This window comes from Azolla caroliniana, unplaced genomic scaffold (assembly GCF_043228905.1).
Source record: "Azolla caroliniana isolate FFs.n. ecotype wild unplaced genomic scaffold, voAzoCaro1.0.p SCAF_3, whole genome shotgun sequence".
Classification (NCBI taxonomy): Eukaryota; Viridiplantae; Streptophyta; class Polypodiopsida; order Salviniales; family Salviniaceae; genus Azolla; species Azolla caroliniana.
In genome coordinates, this window is record NW_028230438.1 from 17906110 (window position 1) to 17927648 (window position 21539).

Here is a 21539-nt window from a genome sequence, read left to right on the forward strand (position 1 = left end):
GTGTGAATGAGAAATGAAGCGTGAAATGCACTCCTCGATGTGTTGAGCGACTCCATAAGCAACCTTTTATATCATTTTTGATTATTTATGTATATATATTATATGTTCTATCCTCTCTTTTTATTTTATGGCTTCGCCCTTTCTTCTTTCTACCCCCCCCCCCCCCTCCAAAAAAAAGCGCACGTTGAAATTGAGGGTTCGTTCCCCCTTTCCTTCTTCCTTTCTTCAGTTCTGGAAAACAAATTAAAAAAAAAAGGGAGGGGGAGGGGGCAAGATTAAAAGCATTTAAATAGAAAGAAATTGGAAAAAAGGGCATCACAATTGTGTGTCTCTCATTCCCTCGTGTTCTGAATGTGTATATATCTCCTATATACCTCCTCTCTATATATGTATGTATATATAAATACATGTACATACTTATATCATATATGTATGTATATATAAATACATGTACATACTTATATCATATATGTATCTATATATAAATACATGTACATACTTATATCATATATGTATCTATATATAAATACATGTACATACATATATATGTGTAGTATATACATATATATATGTACATATAGTATACATACATACATACATACGGATATGTATGTGTATGTATATACATATACATATACTACGCATGCATACATACATACACAGATACATAGACGCTAGAAAGTGACCCTCGACGCGGGGTTTCTTCGAGCCTTCGCCCATTTTCTTAATTAATTGTCTCGCTCCCCATTTCTTTATTATTTACTTTCTCCTGTCCTTCTTCTTCCCGTCTAATAATTCTCTCTCTCTTTCTCTCTCTTTCTCTCTCCTTCCTCCCCACCTTCGCAATTTAAAAGAGCCCCAAATTTTAGCCCTCCCCTCAGCTTACCTTAACTCGCTCCTCCTCCCCTTAATCACCCCCCTTAATCACCCCCCTTAATCACTCCTCATCCCCCCCCCCCCCCCCCCAAATAAACATACCCCTTAATCACCCTCTCATCTTTCCAATTCTCTCCTCACCCACTCCTCATAGACAATCTCCTCCTCACCCACTCCTTAATCTCTCCTTAATCTCTCCTTAAATCTCCCCCCATCTTCATTTAATCTGTTCTACACTAACTAAACCAGCCACCACTCATCTTCTGAACCTAAATTGAACGAACTCATCAAGCCTCTGCTAACTCACTCTTCTGATCTCTCCGTAATTGCCTTAATCTCGTTCCCCTTTCCTAATTATCCTCGTAAACTCTCCCCTCCTTCACACTCTACAGCTTTCTCTTTAGGAGACATCTTTAGTTACATCACTCACCGATAGACACAGATACCTAGACTTAATCCTTCATTAATTTCTCCCCTAATCACCCCGCTGGTTAACCTCAATTATATTTATATATATCTAGATTCTAACCCGTTAATTAGGCTCAATTACCAGCGCACAGTAAGCTCTCAAAATCGATGAGCACATCTTAATCACGTTGCAGACCAGGTCTTTTTAACTAGACTCAGCTACCTGCTACTAAATTAGCGTTAATCTAATCCCACTGTAATTTTTTTCCCGATCGTCCTTTTCATATTAGATCTGCTGCTGAATCCTAAACTTGTATCTGTATTCTCCATCCATCCAGAATCTCCCAAACTTATATGGCCTTTCCATATGTCTTCCAAAACAATGAAGACAATGAGGATCAGGCATCAGGCGAGCTAGTTAATGGTCTACAAATACACCACAATTGCTCCATAAAATCTCACGATTTCGAATACGAGGACCAGGAATCAGGTAAGATAGTAAATGGTCTGCAGATCAACCACAATTTCTCCATCTCTCAGGATTTCGAATACGAGCACCATCGCTATATCAATTACGATCAGAGTTACAGTAGCTCCGCTGTCACAGGGACCCCCGACTTCCCAGACCTCGAAGAACTGGTCTCTCTGCTCATCAACGACGACCTCCCCATCAAAACCAATCACTGCAGATCTAACAGTCATCACGAAGAAGAAGAAGATTATTCGGCGGGCGAAGATCTTGCAGAAGATAGCCCGGCAGAGGCATCTATAGAAATCAATCCGGTTGTGAGTAGGAATCATGAGAATGGAAACCCTAATCTCCATTTGAATTGTGAATCTTATACTGGTGATAATTATGAGCAATTTAATCCACACACCCATGATGATGATCTTTACCATCATCATCATCATCATCATTATCATCGTCATGATCCTGTATCATCATCACCATCACCATCACCCACCATCAATCCCAGCCATGATGAAATGCATGGCAATTGGATGGGCATGCACACCAATCATCATCATTATCATGCTTCCATGGCGCAGCTTCCTCTACGAGTACCTCCTCCTCCTCCGGCGGTGGCGGCTGCACCTCTTTACAATGATGGCCCAATGACGCTTAGCTTCGCCCAACAGCCATCGCCATCGCCATATGAGACCTCAAACTGTAGCTTCACTGCAAGTAGCTATGGGAGCTACCATAACATTGCGTCGCCTCTCGATGTCTCGAGTTCCCCAATTGGGTAAGTTTGGTTCCTCCTTCACTTCACTATACAGTCAGGCTAGTTAGTTAGTTCCAACTAAGTCCTTCACTTCTCTACTCAATGCTAGTTAGTTCCAATTAAGTCCGTCCTTCTTCACATATGTTAGTTAGTTCTACCTAAGACCTTTGGACAACCTTATAGTTACTAGTTGCCTCCAAACACACACACACACACACACACACACACACACACACACACACACACACATGTCCATCTACACCAACTAACCCTTGTCCCAACAAAACACTTTCACACTCGTCCTCGACACCCTCATGCGTGGCTCACACTTTTCCGTTGCTTACTCCTGAGCCCTACTATACGCATCATCTGTGCTTCTTCGTTCACAAATGTAAATTCCCTATTTAGCTTTTATTTCGATCCGCTCTTTGTAATCACAACATTGGCGCACACGGAGCTTTGCGATAACTGCTACGTAAAGGTATGATTGCCTCCATTTTCGGCCTTGGCTAGGTTTTCATGTATAGTTATAGCCGATGTTGCCTACATTGTGGGTTTTGCTTTGCACAAGACCTTGGTAGGATCCATGTAGCATTGCATTATATCTAGCTACCTAGTGAAGCCATCTGACGACAACAACGAATTTAACGTCTAGTCTAGCATCCATTTATCATGCTTAGTTAGATGGTGGTGTAGTGACATCGCCCATTTTTGCATATCTAGCTAGATGTGCACCATCTTATTACAAAAAGTTCCTTGTGACACATTCATGTGCTTCGTTGTATACCCTGAGTCAATGAAGGTTTATTGAGTTTGACTTTTCTTTATAGTTGTACATATTGAGTTGACGAAGGCTCATTGGTTTTGACTTGGCTTTGTAGGACCTCAAAAAAACGTAAAGCAACAAAATCTGCTATTGATGATTGTTTCGAAGACCATGAGAGAATTGGCATCATTGTGCAAACTATTAATCTCAGTCTACCTGATGGTTATGTTTGGAGAAAATATGGACAGAAGATTATAAAGCATGAAGAGCATTCAAGGTATGATGCCATTTGATGTTAGCTTAAGAGAGCTTGAGAGAATTAAAATTTGACATGATTAACAAATCAATGAAGTGTGAGCATGATCTCATGGCTATTAAATTACTTAAATCCGTGTTTGGTGATCACAGAAGCTATTACAAGTGCGCACATGATGGATGCACAGTTAAAAAGCACATACAACAACAATCAAAGAGTGAAGTAATGTTTACATATGAAGGAAAACATAATCATCCTGCACCCAACTCATAACATTGTCAAGTGGAGATTGATTAATCTTCAAGTGGATGGCGAACAAGTATCAACTAGTGTACACTCATAAGCATTGAATGAACTTTGGTGGGTATAAGGTTGGTAGTATTTTTCAAGTCGTTTCAATTTAGGAACCAAGCCAAAAATAGTGTGCTTGACCTTGCCATACTAGCATATGGCATGTACTCTATCATCACTTACAATCTTATAAATCATTTGTCGACTTAAAGTTGCGGCTTGTAAATATTCCGCACTTTGTTTCTTCAACATATTCATGTCAGTTTATATTTTACGACATCTTGTTCTGGCACACATAATCAACCTCCATCTTTCTTTTATAAATCTCATCATTGTTAAGGGTTACTATTAATTACTATGTTAAGGTCTAGGAATCACTATAAAATTAGAATTGACATGTAGTAAAGTAGTGTAGTGTCTTTTCTTATAAACCTCTTACTTTATTAATGTACATTTTTGTGCTTAGATTGCACATGTATGCACACAGAGATAAGCCTCGACATGGTAATGAAGACCACATCATGATATTTTAAAACATAATTTAAATGATTCCTCAAAAGCATCAGGAAAGGTAAACTTCTTTTCTCTTGTGCATTTGTCATGAAAACACCATTGACCTTGTTTAGCAATATGTTGAGGTGTTTAATATGTTTATACAAGACCATGAGTAGTGGTGGAAATCTCTCTCTCTCTCTCTCTCTCTCTCTCAATCCCTATACTTTTTCCATAACAATAGATTAATGCATTTTTGTAAGTTTTTGTTCTATTTTGGCCTTTGAGGGCTACTTGAGAAGTGTGTTTTTGTCCCTTGCTTTCTTTCATAGTACTAGGGGAGTGTAATCTATATCTTTGTTTCAATCTCATAGGGAATATTTCTCCTTTAGAAACGTTAATACATGTGTGTGTGTGTGTGCATGTGTGTCTTTGAACAATTGTGTGTGGGAATACAAGTCAATGGAATAAAACATTAAAATCACCTTTATCTTCCTCCTCACCTATAAGGCCTATAGTAAAGTCTTTACTTTTTAATAGTAGATTAAGTTTGTATCGACGGAAGTAAAATCAAATGAGAATGATGTATGTGAATCAATGATTGCAATCCTAAGGAAAAGTGACAGGAGGGATCGATGATTGATACTCCAACATGGCACCAAAGCTTTAGAGGTTTTGTAGTTATATATAAAAGTTATGGAAGGAGAGATAGGTGTAAAATTGGAGGTGATTAAACAAGGTTTGTGTTTACTCACGCAGTGGAATGAAAGACAATGGTGACTGCAATTGGAAGGGGGACATACTCCTGTTGGAGTGAACTGAAACTCGTACTAGGGACAAGCCACAACTACTTGCAATTTAGAAGGAAAGTTCAAGGAGATGAACTAGATGCCATGGAAGTTCAAAACATCCACCACAATGGACTCATAGGAGCTTCAAAAAGCTATTAAACTCAATTTAGAGGTCATGCAAGTGGAACCAATAGATTCAAAGAACTTGGTGGTCATGATTCCTTCAACCAGCATGGAATCCCTTGCATGGAAATGATGTAGTGCAAACATTCTTCATATAATTGTGAGGGAGAATTGATTCCATGTTGGAACTAGTTGACCACATGTTGAAGGTGGTGAATGTGTAGAGGATCCTTCAAGACTATTCTACTTTAGGGTTGTTAGGGTTTTATGGGACTTTGAGTAAGGAGCGAAACTTAAGGTTGAGGGTTTGTTCTTATTGTATGGAGGAACATGAGAGGCAAAGCATGATGATTTTTAGAGGAGAGAAGGCGAAATGAGAGGAGTGAAAAGCTACATCAACAAAAGGTGAGGCAACCATTTGTCAAAGCTCAAGCTATGAAACTTGGAGGACTTCCTACTATTTCATTTCCTTTGTAATCCCACAATAGTTTCCACAATTGTAAATAATCTTTAATTATTTTTGTTCTTAATCATATATTCATTGTAGTTGAATATTGTTAGTTTGAAATCCCCTTTTCTTTCATTCCGTGATTGTGTATGTAACCATTAAGACAGAGTGCAAGGTTCAGTTTGCATCATACTGAGGAAAGTCGTTGAAAGGGGTTGGCAAGTCAAGTGAGCTAAATACACGAGTTTTTAGATGAGGCATGAGAGGAGCCTAGTGAGTTGTAATGAGTTACGTATGTGGAAGCTAACAATAGACACAACCGAACACCAAAAGATAGTTAGGGAAAACACAAAGATGGAGAATAGATAGAGAAGGTATGAGAGAGAGAGAGAGAGAGAGAGAGAGAGAGAGAGAGAGAGAGAGAGAGAGAGCAGACAACAAAAATATTATTCAAAATAATAACACTCTATACATACAATGTGCTCAATGAGCACTTTTTATACAAGCCTTGACATCGGCCTGACACAAGTACTGACACGTACTTGAATGCTCATAAAGAGCATATGATGTTGAATTCCTAAAATATACCCATTACTATTAATAGGAATATAGGACCTAACGGCATGCCGGCTTATTCAGCCACTCTAGTATTTGGCTTTTGCAATGGATCCTCCTCAACCGATTCGGTTGTTGGCTTCTTAAGCGATCCGGCTCTTGTTGAGCATGTATCTCAGTACTCCCCCTCAAGCTCAACTTAAGGTTCCTCGTTAGCTTCAGCTAGTCCATCACTCCAGCCTCTCCTAGCTTCACGCCTCTTTGCTCGTGCTCATTGGCCCGTTCGGTCCTGCGCTCCTCGACCCATTTGGTCAGCTTGCTTGCTCCCAAGGCCCTCGATGGCTTTCTCCTTGCCTCTTCGGATTTTGTGCCCTTTGACCCGTCAGCTCCTTCGTATCGGTGTCGACTTCGACTGCCTACTTATCCTTTTGGGCTTCATATGATTCGACTCGTCCCAATCAAACCCTTTCTCCAAATTGGCTGTCTCCGATTCGTCTTCACCATTAATAGAATCGGTTGTCTTCGGTTCGTCTTTAGTCGAAACATATTGCAGTTCCACTTCACTAGAGAGGACATGCTCATGCAAGCAGTGGTAATGCACTTCGATGTGCTTTGTCTGAGAGTGGAAGATAGGGTTCTTAGCAAGCTGGTATGCTGCTGAGGTTGTCACAGTAGATCGTCGTCGGATCAGACACCCCCATTGTGTCACAACACAATGAGCCAAATGGCTTCGCATGTCACGACATCCACTCCTCTGTACTCGGCCTCAGTGGTAGACAATGCCACTATCAGCTTCTTTTTGTTGTAGTAGGTGATCGCCAACTCCCCAAGGAGAATGCAAACCCTGATGTCGATTGATGATCACCTGCGGTTCCGGCCCAATCAACGTCTGTGAAGCCAACTAGTTGTTCGGCTACACTTGTCCGATATAGCATCCCACGATCCTTCATGCCACTCACACAACACAATATCCGATGTGCACACTGAAGGTGATTGGTCGTCGACTGTGACATGAATTGATTGATCAAGCTGATCGGATAGCTGAGGTCCAGCCGGGTGATAGTTACGTAGATGAGGCTTCCGACAATCTACCAAAACCGTGTCGCGTCCCAAGCTGACCTTGATCCCGTGATGAAGCTTGACATTCCTGTCAAGAGGAGTTGAGATGGATTTACAATTTGTCATGGTGAACTTGAAGAGCATATTCAATACATAACGTCATTGGCTGATCATATGCCTTTCAGGATTCAGAACACATCGATCCCGAGGAAGTAGTTAAGGTCAACCAAGTTCTTCATCTCGAATGATGCCACCAACTAAGACTTGATGTGGCCGATTTCCTCTAGGTCGGTGCCGACGATGACTAGATCATCAACATATAACAATATGCTAACCGACCCGTGCCAACCTTGTTGAATGAACAAGGACGAGTCCAACTTAGATGGAGAAAATTCCATCTTACGTAGGCGTTGTGTTACTCCTGGGCCGGACTAGCCACTAACACAGGGTGTCCTTCCGGATCACTTCACCAAAGGGGTGGTTACAGTAAGGATTTTCGACTCCGATAGACTTCAATTGGTTAACGTCCGGTGGAGATCCGATTCACAACACATAGTGTTACACGCGTAAGATCAATACATTAAACATAGGACGGAATGAAGATCAGATAGACAATAATAACACGCTCTTATATTAATGTTCTGTCGTTCATACAATGATATCCGGATCCTTTTATAAGCATCTGGTCTGTGCTATAAAACAGTGCCTAACCAGAAATCGGCTATGAATCGGTCCAGATCCGAATCGGCATACCTCTTCCGGATCCGTCCGTTCCTAACATAATTCTTAGTTATTTAATTATATTTCTAGGAACCAGCTCACCTCTTCCTCCTTCCATACTTGGCCACCAATGGCCAACACATGGCACGCCCGTGGGAAAGTACATTGTACGTTGAACCCACGTGTTAGCTCTACTATTCTTCATCAAGTATGTCCAGAATGCTCTGGTCAAGGGGTTCCTCACTTTCCCGCACTTGCTTTGGCTCTTGTTGCTGTGGTTGTTGCCTCCCTCCTCCGGCAGCTGCGTCTTCTTTGGCTTCATCTACTCTCACTTTCGCTCTTTCCACTTCTGGTTGCTCCCATTCGACTTTTGCTGCATGTTCCGGTACGGTCTTTCCCGGTTGATCCATTCTGGCTTCATCCGGCTGCATTCCTCTGGCTGGATTTGGTGGCTGCTCCAGAGATTGCTCTCCATCACTTATGTTGATCGCCACTGTCCTTCGCGATGCCTCCTGTTGTCTATGCTTCCGTTCGAATTGCTCGAATTGGAGTTGAGTTTTGAGCTGGTTATCATCTAACTACTCCACCAGCAGTCTTACAACCGCTAGTTGTTCTCCTGCCAGGGACAAAAAATCGTCCGACTTCTCTTCCCGGATGGTTACAATACTCTCCGCATCCATCTTATAGAAGTTGTCACCGTCCTTTCTCCGGTTCTTAGCATCCGCTTGCAGAGTCTGTAATTGCGCCGCCTATTGTGCCCATTTTGACCACCATTGCTTTGAGCGTTCATCAATCATACTCTTTGTCCTTGCTTTCCATGCTAGCACAATGACACAAATCCGGTTGAGCCCCATCTTCGATTTGTCCTCCGCGGCCTGCTTTTCCTCCTTTAGCTTCTTTATCAAGCCCGCGGTTGCCTGTGCTTGCACCCCATATTCCATCAATTGAGTCTGATAAGTTTTCTAAACCCTATTCAAAGCCAATTTTGCTCGTTCCATCTCTTCATAGTGTTGTCCGGTGAGCACCATCCTTTCCCTTGCCGCTTCCTCTAGCAACTTTGCCGACTCAACCGTCTTCGTTCGTTCTTTTGCCAACGCATCCGCTTTCTTGGTTACCTCATTCCGGAGTTCTCTAATATTCTCCTACTGCTAGTCATATTCCGCCATCAACTTCTTGTGCTCTGCATCCAAGTGCTTGTGATCCTGGTGTAGTCTTTCAAAGTCCTCGGTCTTCTGATTTAACCTCTGGTTGATTTGACTTCTTGCTCGGTCTTCTCTATCTTTCTATTGTCGGAGCTCTTCTTTCAGTCGTTCAATCTCTCCTTCTACCATCCGGTGCAACTTGTCTTTCTCTTGCAGGAGTTTGTCTTTTTCCTCTTTTAACCGGTTGTTGGCTGCCTGAGTCTTTTGGAGGTTTTCTTCTATTTTTCGCTTCTCCTCCTCCGTTGTCTTCTTTTGCTCCCTTTCTCTGGCCCCCAAGGCCTCCTAAGCTGCTAACTCCTCCCTTAGGTTGGAGAGTTCCTGTTCTCGTGCATTTCTACTTTCCGGTTCTGTAAAAACTACTGGTTCCCTGCTTGTTTGTAAATTAACCGGTGCCACCGGTTTTGATATAGTTGGCCCAGTAAGGACCTCCCTAGATGCGTCTGCCTTGGCCTTCTCTAGGTCTTCTTCCAAGCTCCCAATTCGTGCCCATGCCTTCTCCAATTCCTCGGTTGTGGCTAACCACCGGTCCCATTGCGCTTTTTCTTCTTCTTCTATTCGGCTCACCACCCCAGCCACCTGCTCTCCGATCCAACGCAACCATTGACTACCGGTGCCTTGTTGACTCGCCGGTTCCGGTTCCGGTGTCGACTTTGGTCTCGCCTCGAGCTCTTGTTGTACTATTGTCTCCGACAACAACTCTTGTTCTTGCTGCGCCTGTCGACCTGGTGTGATGTGTAGTTTCGTCACCGGTTCTGGTATAACCGGTACCACTACTTCTGGTCGAACATGACCGGTCTCCTGCCTTGGCTCTCGTCCCTTGGCGCGGGGAGTTGGTGTACTGTTCTTCTCCGGTGTCGTGACATTTCCATGCTATGATGAGAAAATAACCTCTACCAATTTATATGAGCTTATTCAAATGTTTGTAAAAGGTTACATAAAGTGCGAGGCCTTGATGAATAGGAGCATGTGGGGGTTTAGGTGTCGTGAAGGATTTGCTTCACGATAGAAAAATAAACTAAAATATTGTATTGAATAAGATTCGAGAGATTTAAACCCACGACCTCACATACCAAACACAAGGCACATACCATTAGGCTAGGACATTTGTTCTTTTAAAGATATTTGTACTTATACCATGTATATTTTCATACATGAAAGCTCGAATGCGTGGGATGTCTATCATGCATCACATGTAATGCATGAAAGCCAAATGGCGATCATGCATTTCATGCATGGCATGCATATGTTGTACCCTCACATGCATCATATGCATGGGGGCACCTATTTAAAGAGGGAAAGGGAAAAGAGTGAAGGGGAGAACATGAGACGAGGAATATTATTGTAATAGGAGGGACAAGCTATATTATTTTACAAGAAATATTTTGTAATCATCTTCAAATATCAATACAAGTTATTTCCGTTTCTCCTCTTTCTTTGACAAGAAGCTTGGTGCTTACTTCCCGGATACACGATTTTCTTTTCGTTTTCTCTCGTACGCTGAGATCTTGTAAACAGTGGTGAACCCAACATGAAATGGGAAGTTAAGAGAGATGGAGAACCAACAAGCAGTCTTGGAGCCATGAATAAACCAATAAGTCATTGTAGAGCCACAAATCAATGTGGTGCTTCAAATGATTGAAAGAATGATGCAAAGCCAAGAATGTGCAACTGCTCTTCAACGAATCAATCATGCTATTGACAAGATTGTAGAGAAAATAGGTCTCTTTGAAGGTAAAAATATAACTAAATTCTTACAAGTATATGTTACTAAGATGGGTAGTAAAGGATTAAATCAACATGATGTTCAAATGAATTTTGTGAGGATGGTTGAACTCCCTTTGAGAAATAGAGTCTCTGAACTCACAACAAGTTCTAATGATTGGGTTGCATTTGAGCAAGCTTCATTAAATGAATACATGCTTGGTGATACAATCCGAGCATCAAGGAGGAGTTTCTTGGATTGGGTGGACAAAGAGGACAAGAAGATTTCGGTGATGGATTTGTTGAAAGAGTTTGAAGCTCTTTATAATCAATTAACGATGACCGAAAGGACTCTTTTGGAACAAGAGAAGGTCATATTATTCTTGAAGGTATCAGATCGATCCTATTGAGAAAAATTAGTTGCATTCCTTGAAGACTGGACTACACCCACTAGACTGTGTCTGATTGGAATCGAGTACATGAAGCTTGCAACAAAATCAACAAAAGAGCCCAATGGTGTGAGGATCTTTCGATTGCCGGAGGTATGAAAGATGAAGTGAAGACAACCATCAAGGAGGATACTGGGAATCTGTCAACTATTTCCAAGGTACCCGAAACAGTGATGGACGATCTTATCAAAGGTATAAAATATCTTTCATTACATGTTGCAAAGCTACAAGAAGAAAAATCCTCACAACCCCAAAAAGATTATGAAAGAAGATGCATATGGTGTGATAGCGTCGACCATTCAAGAGGTGGGTGTGATAACTATCAAGAAGCGATAGAAAGAGGGGTGATATTCTTCAAAGATGGTAAGATTCATTCTTCTGAAACTCGATTACCTCTCCGAACTAACTTTAGAAGAGGTGGTATGAGAAGGATCATCGAAGATGCAGAAATAACTAGGACACAAGCTGTCTATCAACCTACAACTACAATCATCCATGTTGGTGAAGGAGGATCTGAATCTGAATTTTGGCCGTGTATTTTGAAAGCTGCAAGAAAGGGTACAATCGAGTTTGAAAAGTTGAAGTCTGGAGGTGATGCTGTCCGAAGCAAAACTGGTTGGGAAGACCCAGTGGATGGCCTCTTAGCTTTCACGAAGGTTGCAACAACCCAAGCCCATGAAGTGATCATCGAAGAGAAACGGAAATGGGCGGAAAATGAAGATAACAAGAAGAGGGAGCTAAGAAGTGCTAAAAAGAGGTAGATAGAAAGTCCAAAAATGGTAAACCCTGACATTGAAAAAGGTAAGGATAAGAAGAGTCCCTCGTTCAAATTATTATCTGATATTGAAGCTTCAACTAATTTAAAAAAAGTATTGAAAGAAAGAATTTTAGATAGAAAAGTGGAACTTTCCTTGAGGGAACTTTTGGGCATAGCAAAAAAAGAATTTCATGATGCAATAATTGATGGAATTAAAAGAAAACGACAAAGTATTGAAGCCGCCGAAAATCTAGGAAGTGAAGTAAAGAAAGTAACGATGGAAGTCCTCAAAGGTGAACCAAGCTCTTCCATTGTTGGTACACAAGCTATTGCGACGACAACTTTTGAAGAGAAGCCGAAAGAGCTAAAAAGCTACTATCCTAAGAAACATTGGGCAAGAGCAACAATTGAGACACCTGTGAAGATTGAAAACCTTGAAGATCCGGTCGTGGCCTTAATTGACCACAGCTCAGAAATTAATCTAATTTCTTATGATATTTATAGAAAAGGCGGATGGCCAATGGAAACGAATCATGGGTGGACCGATCAACTTCATGGAGCTTGCCCAAACATCAAAGTCACCATTGGAGATGTGCTAATGGAGCAACATTTCTTTATCCAATGTCAGGAATAGTACTAAAGCAGAGATGGAATTAGTACTAAGAAGAGTAGTACTATTAGTACTAAGAGGACGAGACTGCGTAAGATTCCCGAGAGAGGAAGTGAGAAGAGGAGAGAGAGAGATAAAGATGATGACAACAACTAATATATTATGTGAAAAGATAAGTACAAAGCGGCTAAGAGGCTTAAGAATGGCGTTGAACTAATTTGGTTCAACATAATGCCTAGTGCCTTCTTTTATAGTGTTGTCAGGAGTAATCCTGAAACTTCTAGAATGTTCCAGAGAAATCTGGAATATACATTACTTTCTTATAATAAAACATAAATGAAAATAATATCCTATGAATTACAATAGATGGTGTGATGGTCAAGAGCTTAGTGATACTGTCTGGGAGGCCATGATGCCGAAATACCTCACGCATGACTAGGGCGGCGGTTTCCTCGCTAGTGATGGCCTTAGTACACGGAACAAAATGTGCCATTTTCGTATATCGATCGATGACGGTTAAGATAGCATCGAACCCCTACGAGACCGGCATTTCTGTGATAAAATCAAGACAAATAGAGTGTCACGGCTTACTTGGAATCGGTAAGGGTTCCAACAAGCCATATGGATGGTGTCGTGGCATTTTTGCTCGGCAACAAGCATCACAGGTCCGAACGTAGTCGTCGACAAAACGGCGCATGTGGGGCCACCAAAAAGATCGCTGCACTAGCTCCAACGTCTTAGTACTACCGAAATGTCCTGCCGTATGGGTGTCGTGACAATGCTGGACGATTTGAAGGCGACAGGAGCAATCGGGGACATATACGCGCTTTTTAAAGAATAACAAACCATCATGATATTCGAATTGTCGGTAGTCATTACCTGGTTGTTGAGACTGAGAACAAGATGCCCAAGAAGTATCAATGTGCGCCAGGATGTCTTGAGCAAAACTATCCGTCTTCAAGTTTGCACGTATGTCATCGGTAATCCGTGAATCCATCGGGGTGTGAAAAATCCGCGTTGTGTGCAATCGTGTTGGTCCCAAGATTACTTGCTTTTGATTATCAAATGTTGGATCACCAGGACGAGGTGCAAGATATGAACCCCGTGATAGTGCATCTGCTTTTCCTTGCTGCTTCCCCGGTCGATATGTGATTTTGAAGTCGAAACGCGTGAGGAATTGCGCCCACCGAGCTTGCCGTCGATTTAGTACGCGATCGTTCTGGAAATAAGCAAGATTTTTATGATCACTAAAGACAACGACCTGATGTGGAGAGCCCTCTAAGAAATGCCGCCATTGCACAAATGAATCCACGATGGCTAATAACTCCTTGTCATGTATTTCGTAGTTGATTTCCGCAACATCGAATTTGCGCGAATGGAAAGCCACCGGATGTAACTCGTCTTTATCTCCTTGTTGAGAAAGGATGCTACCGAGGGCGAAATCTGAAGCATCGGCCTCCATGATGAATGGTTTGCTAGTATCCACATGAGCTAGAATCGGTGCTGATGTAAAGGTTTTCTTAAGATGCCGAAAAGCCATATCTGCTTCAATGGACCAAAGAAATGCTTGGCCCTTCTTTGTAAGTTGTGTGAGGGGTAGGATAATCTTCGAGTAATCCTGTATAAACTTACGGTAGAAGTTAGCAAAACCTAGAAAACATTGTACATCTCGTACCGACCGTGGAATTTGCCACTCTAGTATAGTTTGGACTTTAGCTGGATCCATGGCGATGCCCTTTGAGGAGATGACGTAGCCTAGAAATTCCACTTGCTTGCAGTCAAAGCTACATTTTTCTAGCTTGGCATAAATACCATTCTCGCGGAGTCGCTTTAGTACTAATAGTACATGAGAATCGTGCTCTTGCTGGGTCTTCGAATAAATCAATAGATCATCAAGATAGATGATCAAACAGATATCCAAGAGGTCACTGAATATATCATTTGCCATGTGTTGGAAGACTGCAGGTGCATTGGTTAAGCCGGACGGCATAACAGTATACTCGAAATGCCCATACCGCGTACGAAAGGCGGTCTTCCATTCATCTCCTGGTCAGATCTGCACGAGGTTATACGCTCCTCGTAGATCGATTTTGGTAAAAAACTTGGCACCATTAACTCGCTCTAAAAGACTTGATATAAGAGGAAGTGCATACCTATTCCGGATGATGACCTTATTCAATCCGTGGTAATCAACGACGAGACGAAGTGAGCCATCTTTCTTCTTGACAAAGAAGATGGGTGCACCGGCCGGAGATTTCGAATGACGGATGAACCCGCTTGCCAAGTTCTCCTCTATGTAGGCTTGAAGGACTTCTAACTCAGTGGGTGACAAGTTGTAAATTGGTCCCCATGGTGGCTCGGTTCCTAGTTGTAAATCGATGGGACAGTCATAGGGACGATGATGAGGAAGGGTACTGGCTTTTACCTTGTCAAATACATCGGCATAAGGATGATATTTTGCCGGAAGTTGTACTGAGGAGTCCTTCTTAATAGTGCTGGAAGGATGTACTGATATTGCAAATAGGAACATTGCCTCCTTGTGTCCTTCTTCGCGTAATTGATGGAGTGAAATGGTCGAAACTCAGTGAGTAGATTCTTGGGGTGGTCGATATCGGACTTCTCTTGTTCTCCAATCTATGGCTGGATTATGTAATTCAAACCAAGGTAATCCTAGGACAATCGGATGCTCTGGACTACTAATTATATTAAATGATATTACACACACAAAACTACCTAGGACAACTTGAATGGGTTCTGATTCTTCTACAATATTCCTGGAAGCAATGGGACGACCATCAATGACTACTACAAAAGCGGGACAAGGAAGTTTTCTTAGGGATATCTAAGAAGCTTGGGCAAAATATCGATCCATGAAACAGGAATTAGCTCCAGAATCTAAGAGTGCTAGGACGGGTACTGGGGGAGTACTTTTAGTACTAACAATGACTTGGGCTAGGAACACATTGCTAACTTGCTTGGAAGGAATGGAACCTTTAATGGGCTGTATAGATCTAGGGCTGCTGTCCAACCAAACGGCTCCTATTTTGGCTGGACTCAATCGTTTAACTCTTCATCTAATTGACTAAGGATTTCAAATTTGTTTGAGATACTTGGGCTATTAGTACTACGAATACTATTTGACACTCTATTAGTACTATTAATACTATCAGACACTCCGAAGGGAAGAATTGACTCGAGTTTAGTACAAGCGACGATTTGATTTACCTGTCTTCTTGGCCTATGGGGACAATTGATGGCGATATGCCCTGGTCCACCGCAATAAAGACATAATCGATTGGCACGTCGTCGTTGCTTTTCTTCTTCCGATAACGGGCCGCGTCGATGCATGGTGTCGATCTCCATCGGTGTCGGAATATTGGCTTGGGGTACATCACGTGCAAACGGTTTAGCCGTGACTGAGGCGTATGTGGGTTCCGACCGAGAGCGTGGTATTTGTAACTGATGCTCCGAACGTCGTTCGAAAAGGCGGTTGTCGCATCGGACCGCTCAATTGATTGCCTCCGTAAGAGACTTTGGTTCTTCGGGGAAGGTTAAAAGCAGATCTTTGACATCATTGTGCAAGCCGTAACGAAACTGCTCCATGAGGGCCTGATCATCCCAGGGAATATCTGAGGCGAGTAGACGGAAATCCGCCACGTAGGTAGAGGCTGGACGATCGCCTTGACGCAATCTTTGGATCTTGTTGATCGCCGTCCTGATGCTGTCGGTATCTCCAAAACAGGCTTTAAACTCACCAATAAAATCTTCAAAGTTATTAAGCAAGGGTGATTGTTTTTCTAGAAGCGGAGCGAACCATGCCCAGGCTGAGCCACTAAGTAACGTGCCTATTAGGCCGACTCGAGATGCATCAGTGGGATATCGGGAAGGATGCATCTGGATGACTAAGCGTACCTGATTAAGGAATCCCCGGAATTGCGATCGCGTTCCATCAAATTTCACAGGAAGTCCAATCTTGGGCTCTTTATGAAATCCTTGGGGACTTGATCCTTGTTGTTGCAACGCTGCTTTGAGTTGCTGTACCCGTAATGCTAACTCCCCATGTTGTTGTTGCGTTTGTTGTTTTTCGAGAGCGATTTGTTGCAGATCTCCTATCAATCGTTGGTTTTCTTGTTCCAGGGCAACAAACTTTTCTTTTAGGCACTGTAACTCGGAGAAAACGGATTGATATTCTTGGGCGCTAATAGTAGTCATAGTATAGGGAAAAGGGTAGGAGGATGAGGGAGAACGACAAGTAGGCTGGAGGAAAGGAAGAAAATTGGTTCAAACTGTCAGGAATAGTACTAAAGCAGAGATGGAATTAGTACTAAGAAGAGTAGTACTATTAGTACTAAGAGGATGGGACTGCGTAAGATTCCCGAGAGAGGAAGTGAGAAGAGGAGAGAGAGAGATAAAGATGATGACAACAACTAATATATTATGTGAAAAGATAAGTACAAAGCAGCTGAGAGGCTTAAGACTGGTGTTGAACCAATTTGGTTCAACATAATGCCTAGTGCCTTCTTTTATAGTGTTGTCAGGAGTAATCCTAAAACTTCTAGAATGTTCCAGAGAAATCTGGAATATACATTACTTTCTTATAATAAAACATAAATGAAAATAATATTCTATGCATTACAATAGATGGTGTGATGGTCAAGAGCTCGACCCATATACCATAAGGTCATGGGTTTGAGTCTTGCCATATCATGACATCCAAAATACTGTCGAATACATGTGTATAATGGACGTATTCACACTATCCCGTTTTGGCCATTTATGTAATTAGCATAAAGGGTAGTTGCCCTAAGTCGGTCACTATATATAGTGACCTTGTAACCTTTTTGTAAGGTTGGGGTGTTGTATTATTGCTTTGTGGAATAAAGAGTCTTTTGTGCCTCTCTGTCTGTCTCTCTCTCTCTCTCTCTCTGTGCAACGACCTACAAAATGTCATACGCAGGTATTCAGAACACAATCGAATGCTTCTTGATCTTCCGCATAGACGACTTTGTCTCCAACATCTGGTATCAGAGCCTGCACAGTAGTCGGTCCTTCAATCCGCTGTCGGCCGTCGTCTCAGCATTCGGTTTCCTGCGTCATTCGAAGAAGAGAGAAGAAGAAGAAAAACGAGGCTTGCATCTCTTCGCGTTAGATCCTCTTCGCTTGGAGTAAGCCAGCCGGTTGTACTCCGTTCCTTGTGATCGCAACGCTCGAGGTGAAATCCCCTTGTGCAACATTGACACGATCGCGCTCCACTCGGTTAAACGGCATCCGAAAAGGTCATTAAACGCTGCTCGCCGCTCGTTGTAACCACTCGGTGCAGATCGGTCTCAAGACAACAACCCCAATTCGTGCTTCATCCGGCTGATCGACATTCGGGAGGATCAGTTGGATCTGTCTCTCTCGTCGCTGCAGCCACCCGAAGCAGAATCGGTCCAGATAATCGGTTTCAATAATCGGTATTCGGCATATATATCCGAAGCGAACCGGGCTCACTCCGACTCGGCAACATTCGGGAAGACCAGTCGGTTCTGTCCCTCAAGTTACCGAAGTCAATTCGAGCAAGTTCCGAAGCCGAACCGACTCGGGTTCAAATCCGACTAGAACGATATCGGGTGAGCCAACTGGCTGCACTCCAACAAGGTTCGTAGTCAACTCCGAACTGAGCTTCGTCAACCAAAACCGAACTTGATGACATCAACATCCGGCTCGTCAGAAATGAGTCTACGTAAGTTCGATGGATCGAACTTCAACTTCTGGAAGGAACAAATGCAGGACTATCTCATAGTCAAGGGGCAAATCGATCCCATCGAAAATGAAGAACCTCCAGAAGGATACAAACCAATTGAGTGGCAGAAGCTGGACAGAATTGTCCGCGCCACGATTCGGATGCACCTATCGGAATCGGTATACTTTACGGTGCAATCGTGTACGACAGCATTCGAACTGTGGAAAACACTGTCGGACACTTACGAAAAGAAGGTCGCCGCAACGAAGATGTTTCTGATCCGGCGCCTCTACAACTTGCGGATGAAAGAATCCGATTCGGTTCAAGCACACCTCAATGAGTACGAAAGCATAAGCTCCCAAATCTCGTCACAGGGGACGGCAATCGAGGATGAACTCAGAGCAATGATACTCATGAGCAGCCTTCCCTCATCATGGGAAACTTTCGTCACAACCGTGTGCAACGCGTCAACCACGGCTGTTAAATACTCCGAAGTCACGAGCGCAATCCTGACCGAAGCAGCTCGGAGAAAGTCTTTCGCCAAAGACTCAACAGACGACGCTTACGTAGTACAAGGTTCGACAGACCGATCGAACATACGAGGAAGAGATTCCTCACGGCCGCCGAACAATCAGCGAAGACGGAGCCAGTCACGGGATAACCGAATCTGCAACTATTGCAAGAAACCCGGACACATCAAAGCCGACTGCCGCGCACTCAAGAACAAGAACAACAAGAAGAGTGGCCGGCATGAGGAGATCAATTACGTCAGCTTCTCAGCTGATGTACTACCGGACGACCCGAATATACTATCAATCGAAAATCCAGTCGGATCAGAAGTTCTACTCACGACTGAAGAATCGAGCACATGGCTCTTAGATTCGGGCGCGTCATTTCACGTGACTCCTCATCGATCCCAATTTCGGCAATATACGATCCGTCACTCCGACTCAGTTCGAGTCGGCAACTCACAACACTGTGACATCATCGGAATCGGCACAGTAGAGCTCAACCTTGCAGGTGGCTCTACACTTGTACTCCACAATGTCCGACATGTACCCGAGCTCTCAAGGCCATTGATCTCAGTCGGACAACTAGATGAAGACGGCATTCGTGCCGGTTTTTCTTCGGGAGGGTGGACACTCCACAGGGGGAACCTCCTGCTTGCTAGAGGACCCAAGATACACTCCCTGTATCCGTTACATGTTACGCTCAGAGAGGGTAACCTGTTTTTGGTGGATATTCCTGTGTCATCACTATGGCACCGAAGATTAGGACACCTCAGCAAGGCCGGCATCACGCACCTATCTAGAGCCGGATACATCCCCAAACTCTCCTTCTCGGACCATCAATTCTGCGAGCATTGCCAGTATGGCAAACAAGCAGCCGCATCACACCCGACATCAGCACCAAGAGAAACGAGACCTCTTGATTTGGTCCACTCGGACGTCTGTGGCCCAATGCCGCATCAGTCTCTCGGCGGTGCCTCTTACTTCGTCACTTTTATTGACGATTCGACTCGAAAGGTGTGGGCTTATCCAATTCGCACCAAAGATCGGGTCTTCTCGATCTTCACCGATTGGCTCGCTATGGTGGAAAATCAAACCGACCGAAAGCTGAAATGCTTTCGGACAGACAATGGGGGAGAGTTTAAATCCGAAGAATTCGTCAAATTCTGCCGACAACGCGGCATCCGACGTGAATTTACGGCACCACACAGTCCGGAGCAAAACGGGATTGCCGAACGCATGAATCGGACAATCCAAGAACGGACAGTTTCCATGCTCCAACACTCCGGACTGTCGGATGGCTTCTGGGCAGAGGCTCTACTCACGGCAGTACACATAATTAATATGTCGCCAAGTAGACCTCTAGGACTTCAAATTCCTCAGGAACTATGGATCGGCAGTAAGCCGAATTACGACAAGCTGAGGATCTTCGGATGCGAGGCGTACGCCCTTATTCCGAAAGATGATCGCCGAAAACTTGCACCTCGGTCCAGGAAATGCATTTTCCTTGGATATGGATCCGACGGCGAAATGGGATACCGACTCTGGGACCCCGAACGCAGACAAATCGTTCGAAGTTCGGACGTTGTGTTCAACGAGTCGGCTATGAATCCATCAGTCGAAAAACCGATCGAAGTCCGAAGGGTAACATTTTCCGATGTGCCGACCCTTCAAGAAGGCCCTGCTCTCAACACACGGTCAGCTTCACGGGTAGCTGAACCTTACACTACCGACTCGGACAACCCCGACTCGGCACAGCAGAACAATCCGCTTTCGGACCATCCGACCTCGATACCCGATGCGACCAGTCCAATCATACCTCGACGATCCGAGAGACTGTCGCAACCTCCGGAGAGGTATTCTCCTGGAATTTTCTTCACCGACGCCGGCGAACCGACGTCTTACGAAGAAGCATCGACATCTGTCGATTCAGCCACCTGGCATCTGGCGATGGAGTCGGAAATGCACTCCATTCGGGAAAACAAGACTTGGGATCTGGTCGAATTACCTAGGAACCGACGTGCTCTTCCTTGCAAGTGGGTTTATCGACTAAAAGAGACGTCTGATTCGACCACCCCAAAGTACAAGGCCAGATTAGTTGCGAAGGGCTTCCGACAAGAATATGGCGTCGACTTCGACGAGATTTTTTCACCAGTGGTGAAAATGACAACCCTCCGTTTTCTACTCGGCGTAGTGGCAGCCGACAACTTGGAGCTAATTCAGCTAGATGTCAAAACAGCCTTCCTCCATGGTGATCTTGACGAGGAAATTTATATGGAGCAGCCAAAAGGCTTTGTGGCAACTGGCCAAGAACATCTAGTCTGCCGACTCAGGAAGAGTCTATACGGCCTCAAACAGGCACCGCGACAATGGTACAAGAAGTTCGACGACTTCATCCAATCGATCGGCTTCTCCAAAAGCGATGAGGACCATTGTCTCTTCACCAACACAGCTCAAGATGGATCACCCATCTTCCTCATCATTTACGTGGACGACATGCTAATTTCTGGACGCCACGCGGGCGAACTTGCCGATCTCATTCGGCAACTGCGGTTGAAGTTTGCCATGAAGGACC

At 43.6% G+C, this 21539-nt stretch overlaps 1 protein-coding gene across 1 annotated transcript; it reads left to right on the top strand.

Moving 5' to 3' along the window:
- Positions 1 to 1053: 1053 nt before the first annotated feature.
- On the top strand, positions 1054 to 4100 carry LOC147866368 (uncharacterized). The gene is made up of 3 exons (XM_087316810.1): positions 1054 to 2531; positions 3392 to 3553; positions 3685 to 4100. Exons 1-3 carry the CDS (start codon positions 1639 to 1641, stop codon positions 3803 to 3805), a joined length of 1176 nt encoding a protein of 391 aa, XP_087172936.1. The 5' UTR covers positions 1054 to 1638; the 3' UTR covers positions 3806 to 4100.
- Positions 4101 to 21539: the final 17439 nt, after the last annotated feature.

Bases quoted from the DNA above. Each gene is read 5' to 3' on its own strand.
- LOC147866368 (XM_087316810.1), top strand. From the start codon at position 1,639: ATGGCCTTTCCATATGTCTTCCAAAACAATGAAGACAATGAGGATCAG. The intron at 2,532-3,391 runs GTAAGTTTGGTT...TTGGCTTTGTAG, and splicing joins GTCTCGAGTTCCCCAATTGG to GACCTCAAAAAAACGTAAAG. The intron at 3,554-3,684 runs GTATGATGCCAT...TGGTGATCACAG, and splicing joins AAGCATGAAGAGCATTCAAG to AAGCTATTACAAGTGCGCAC.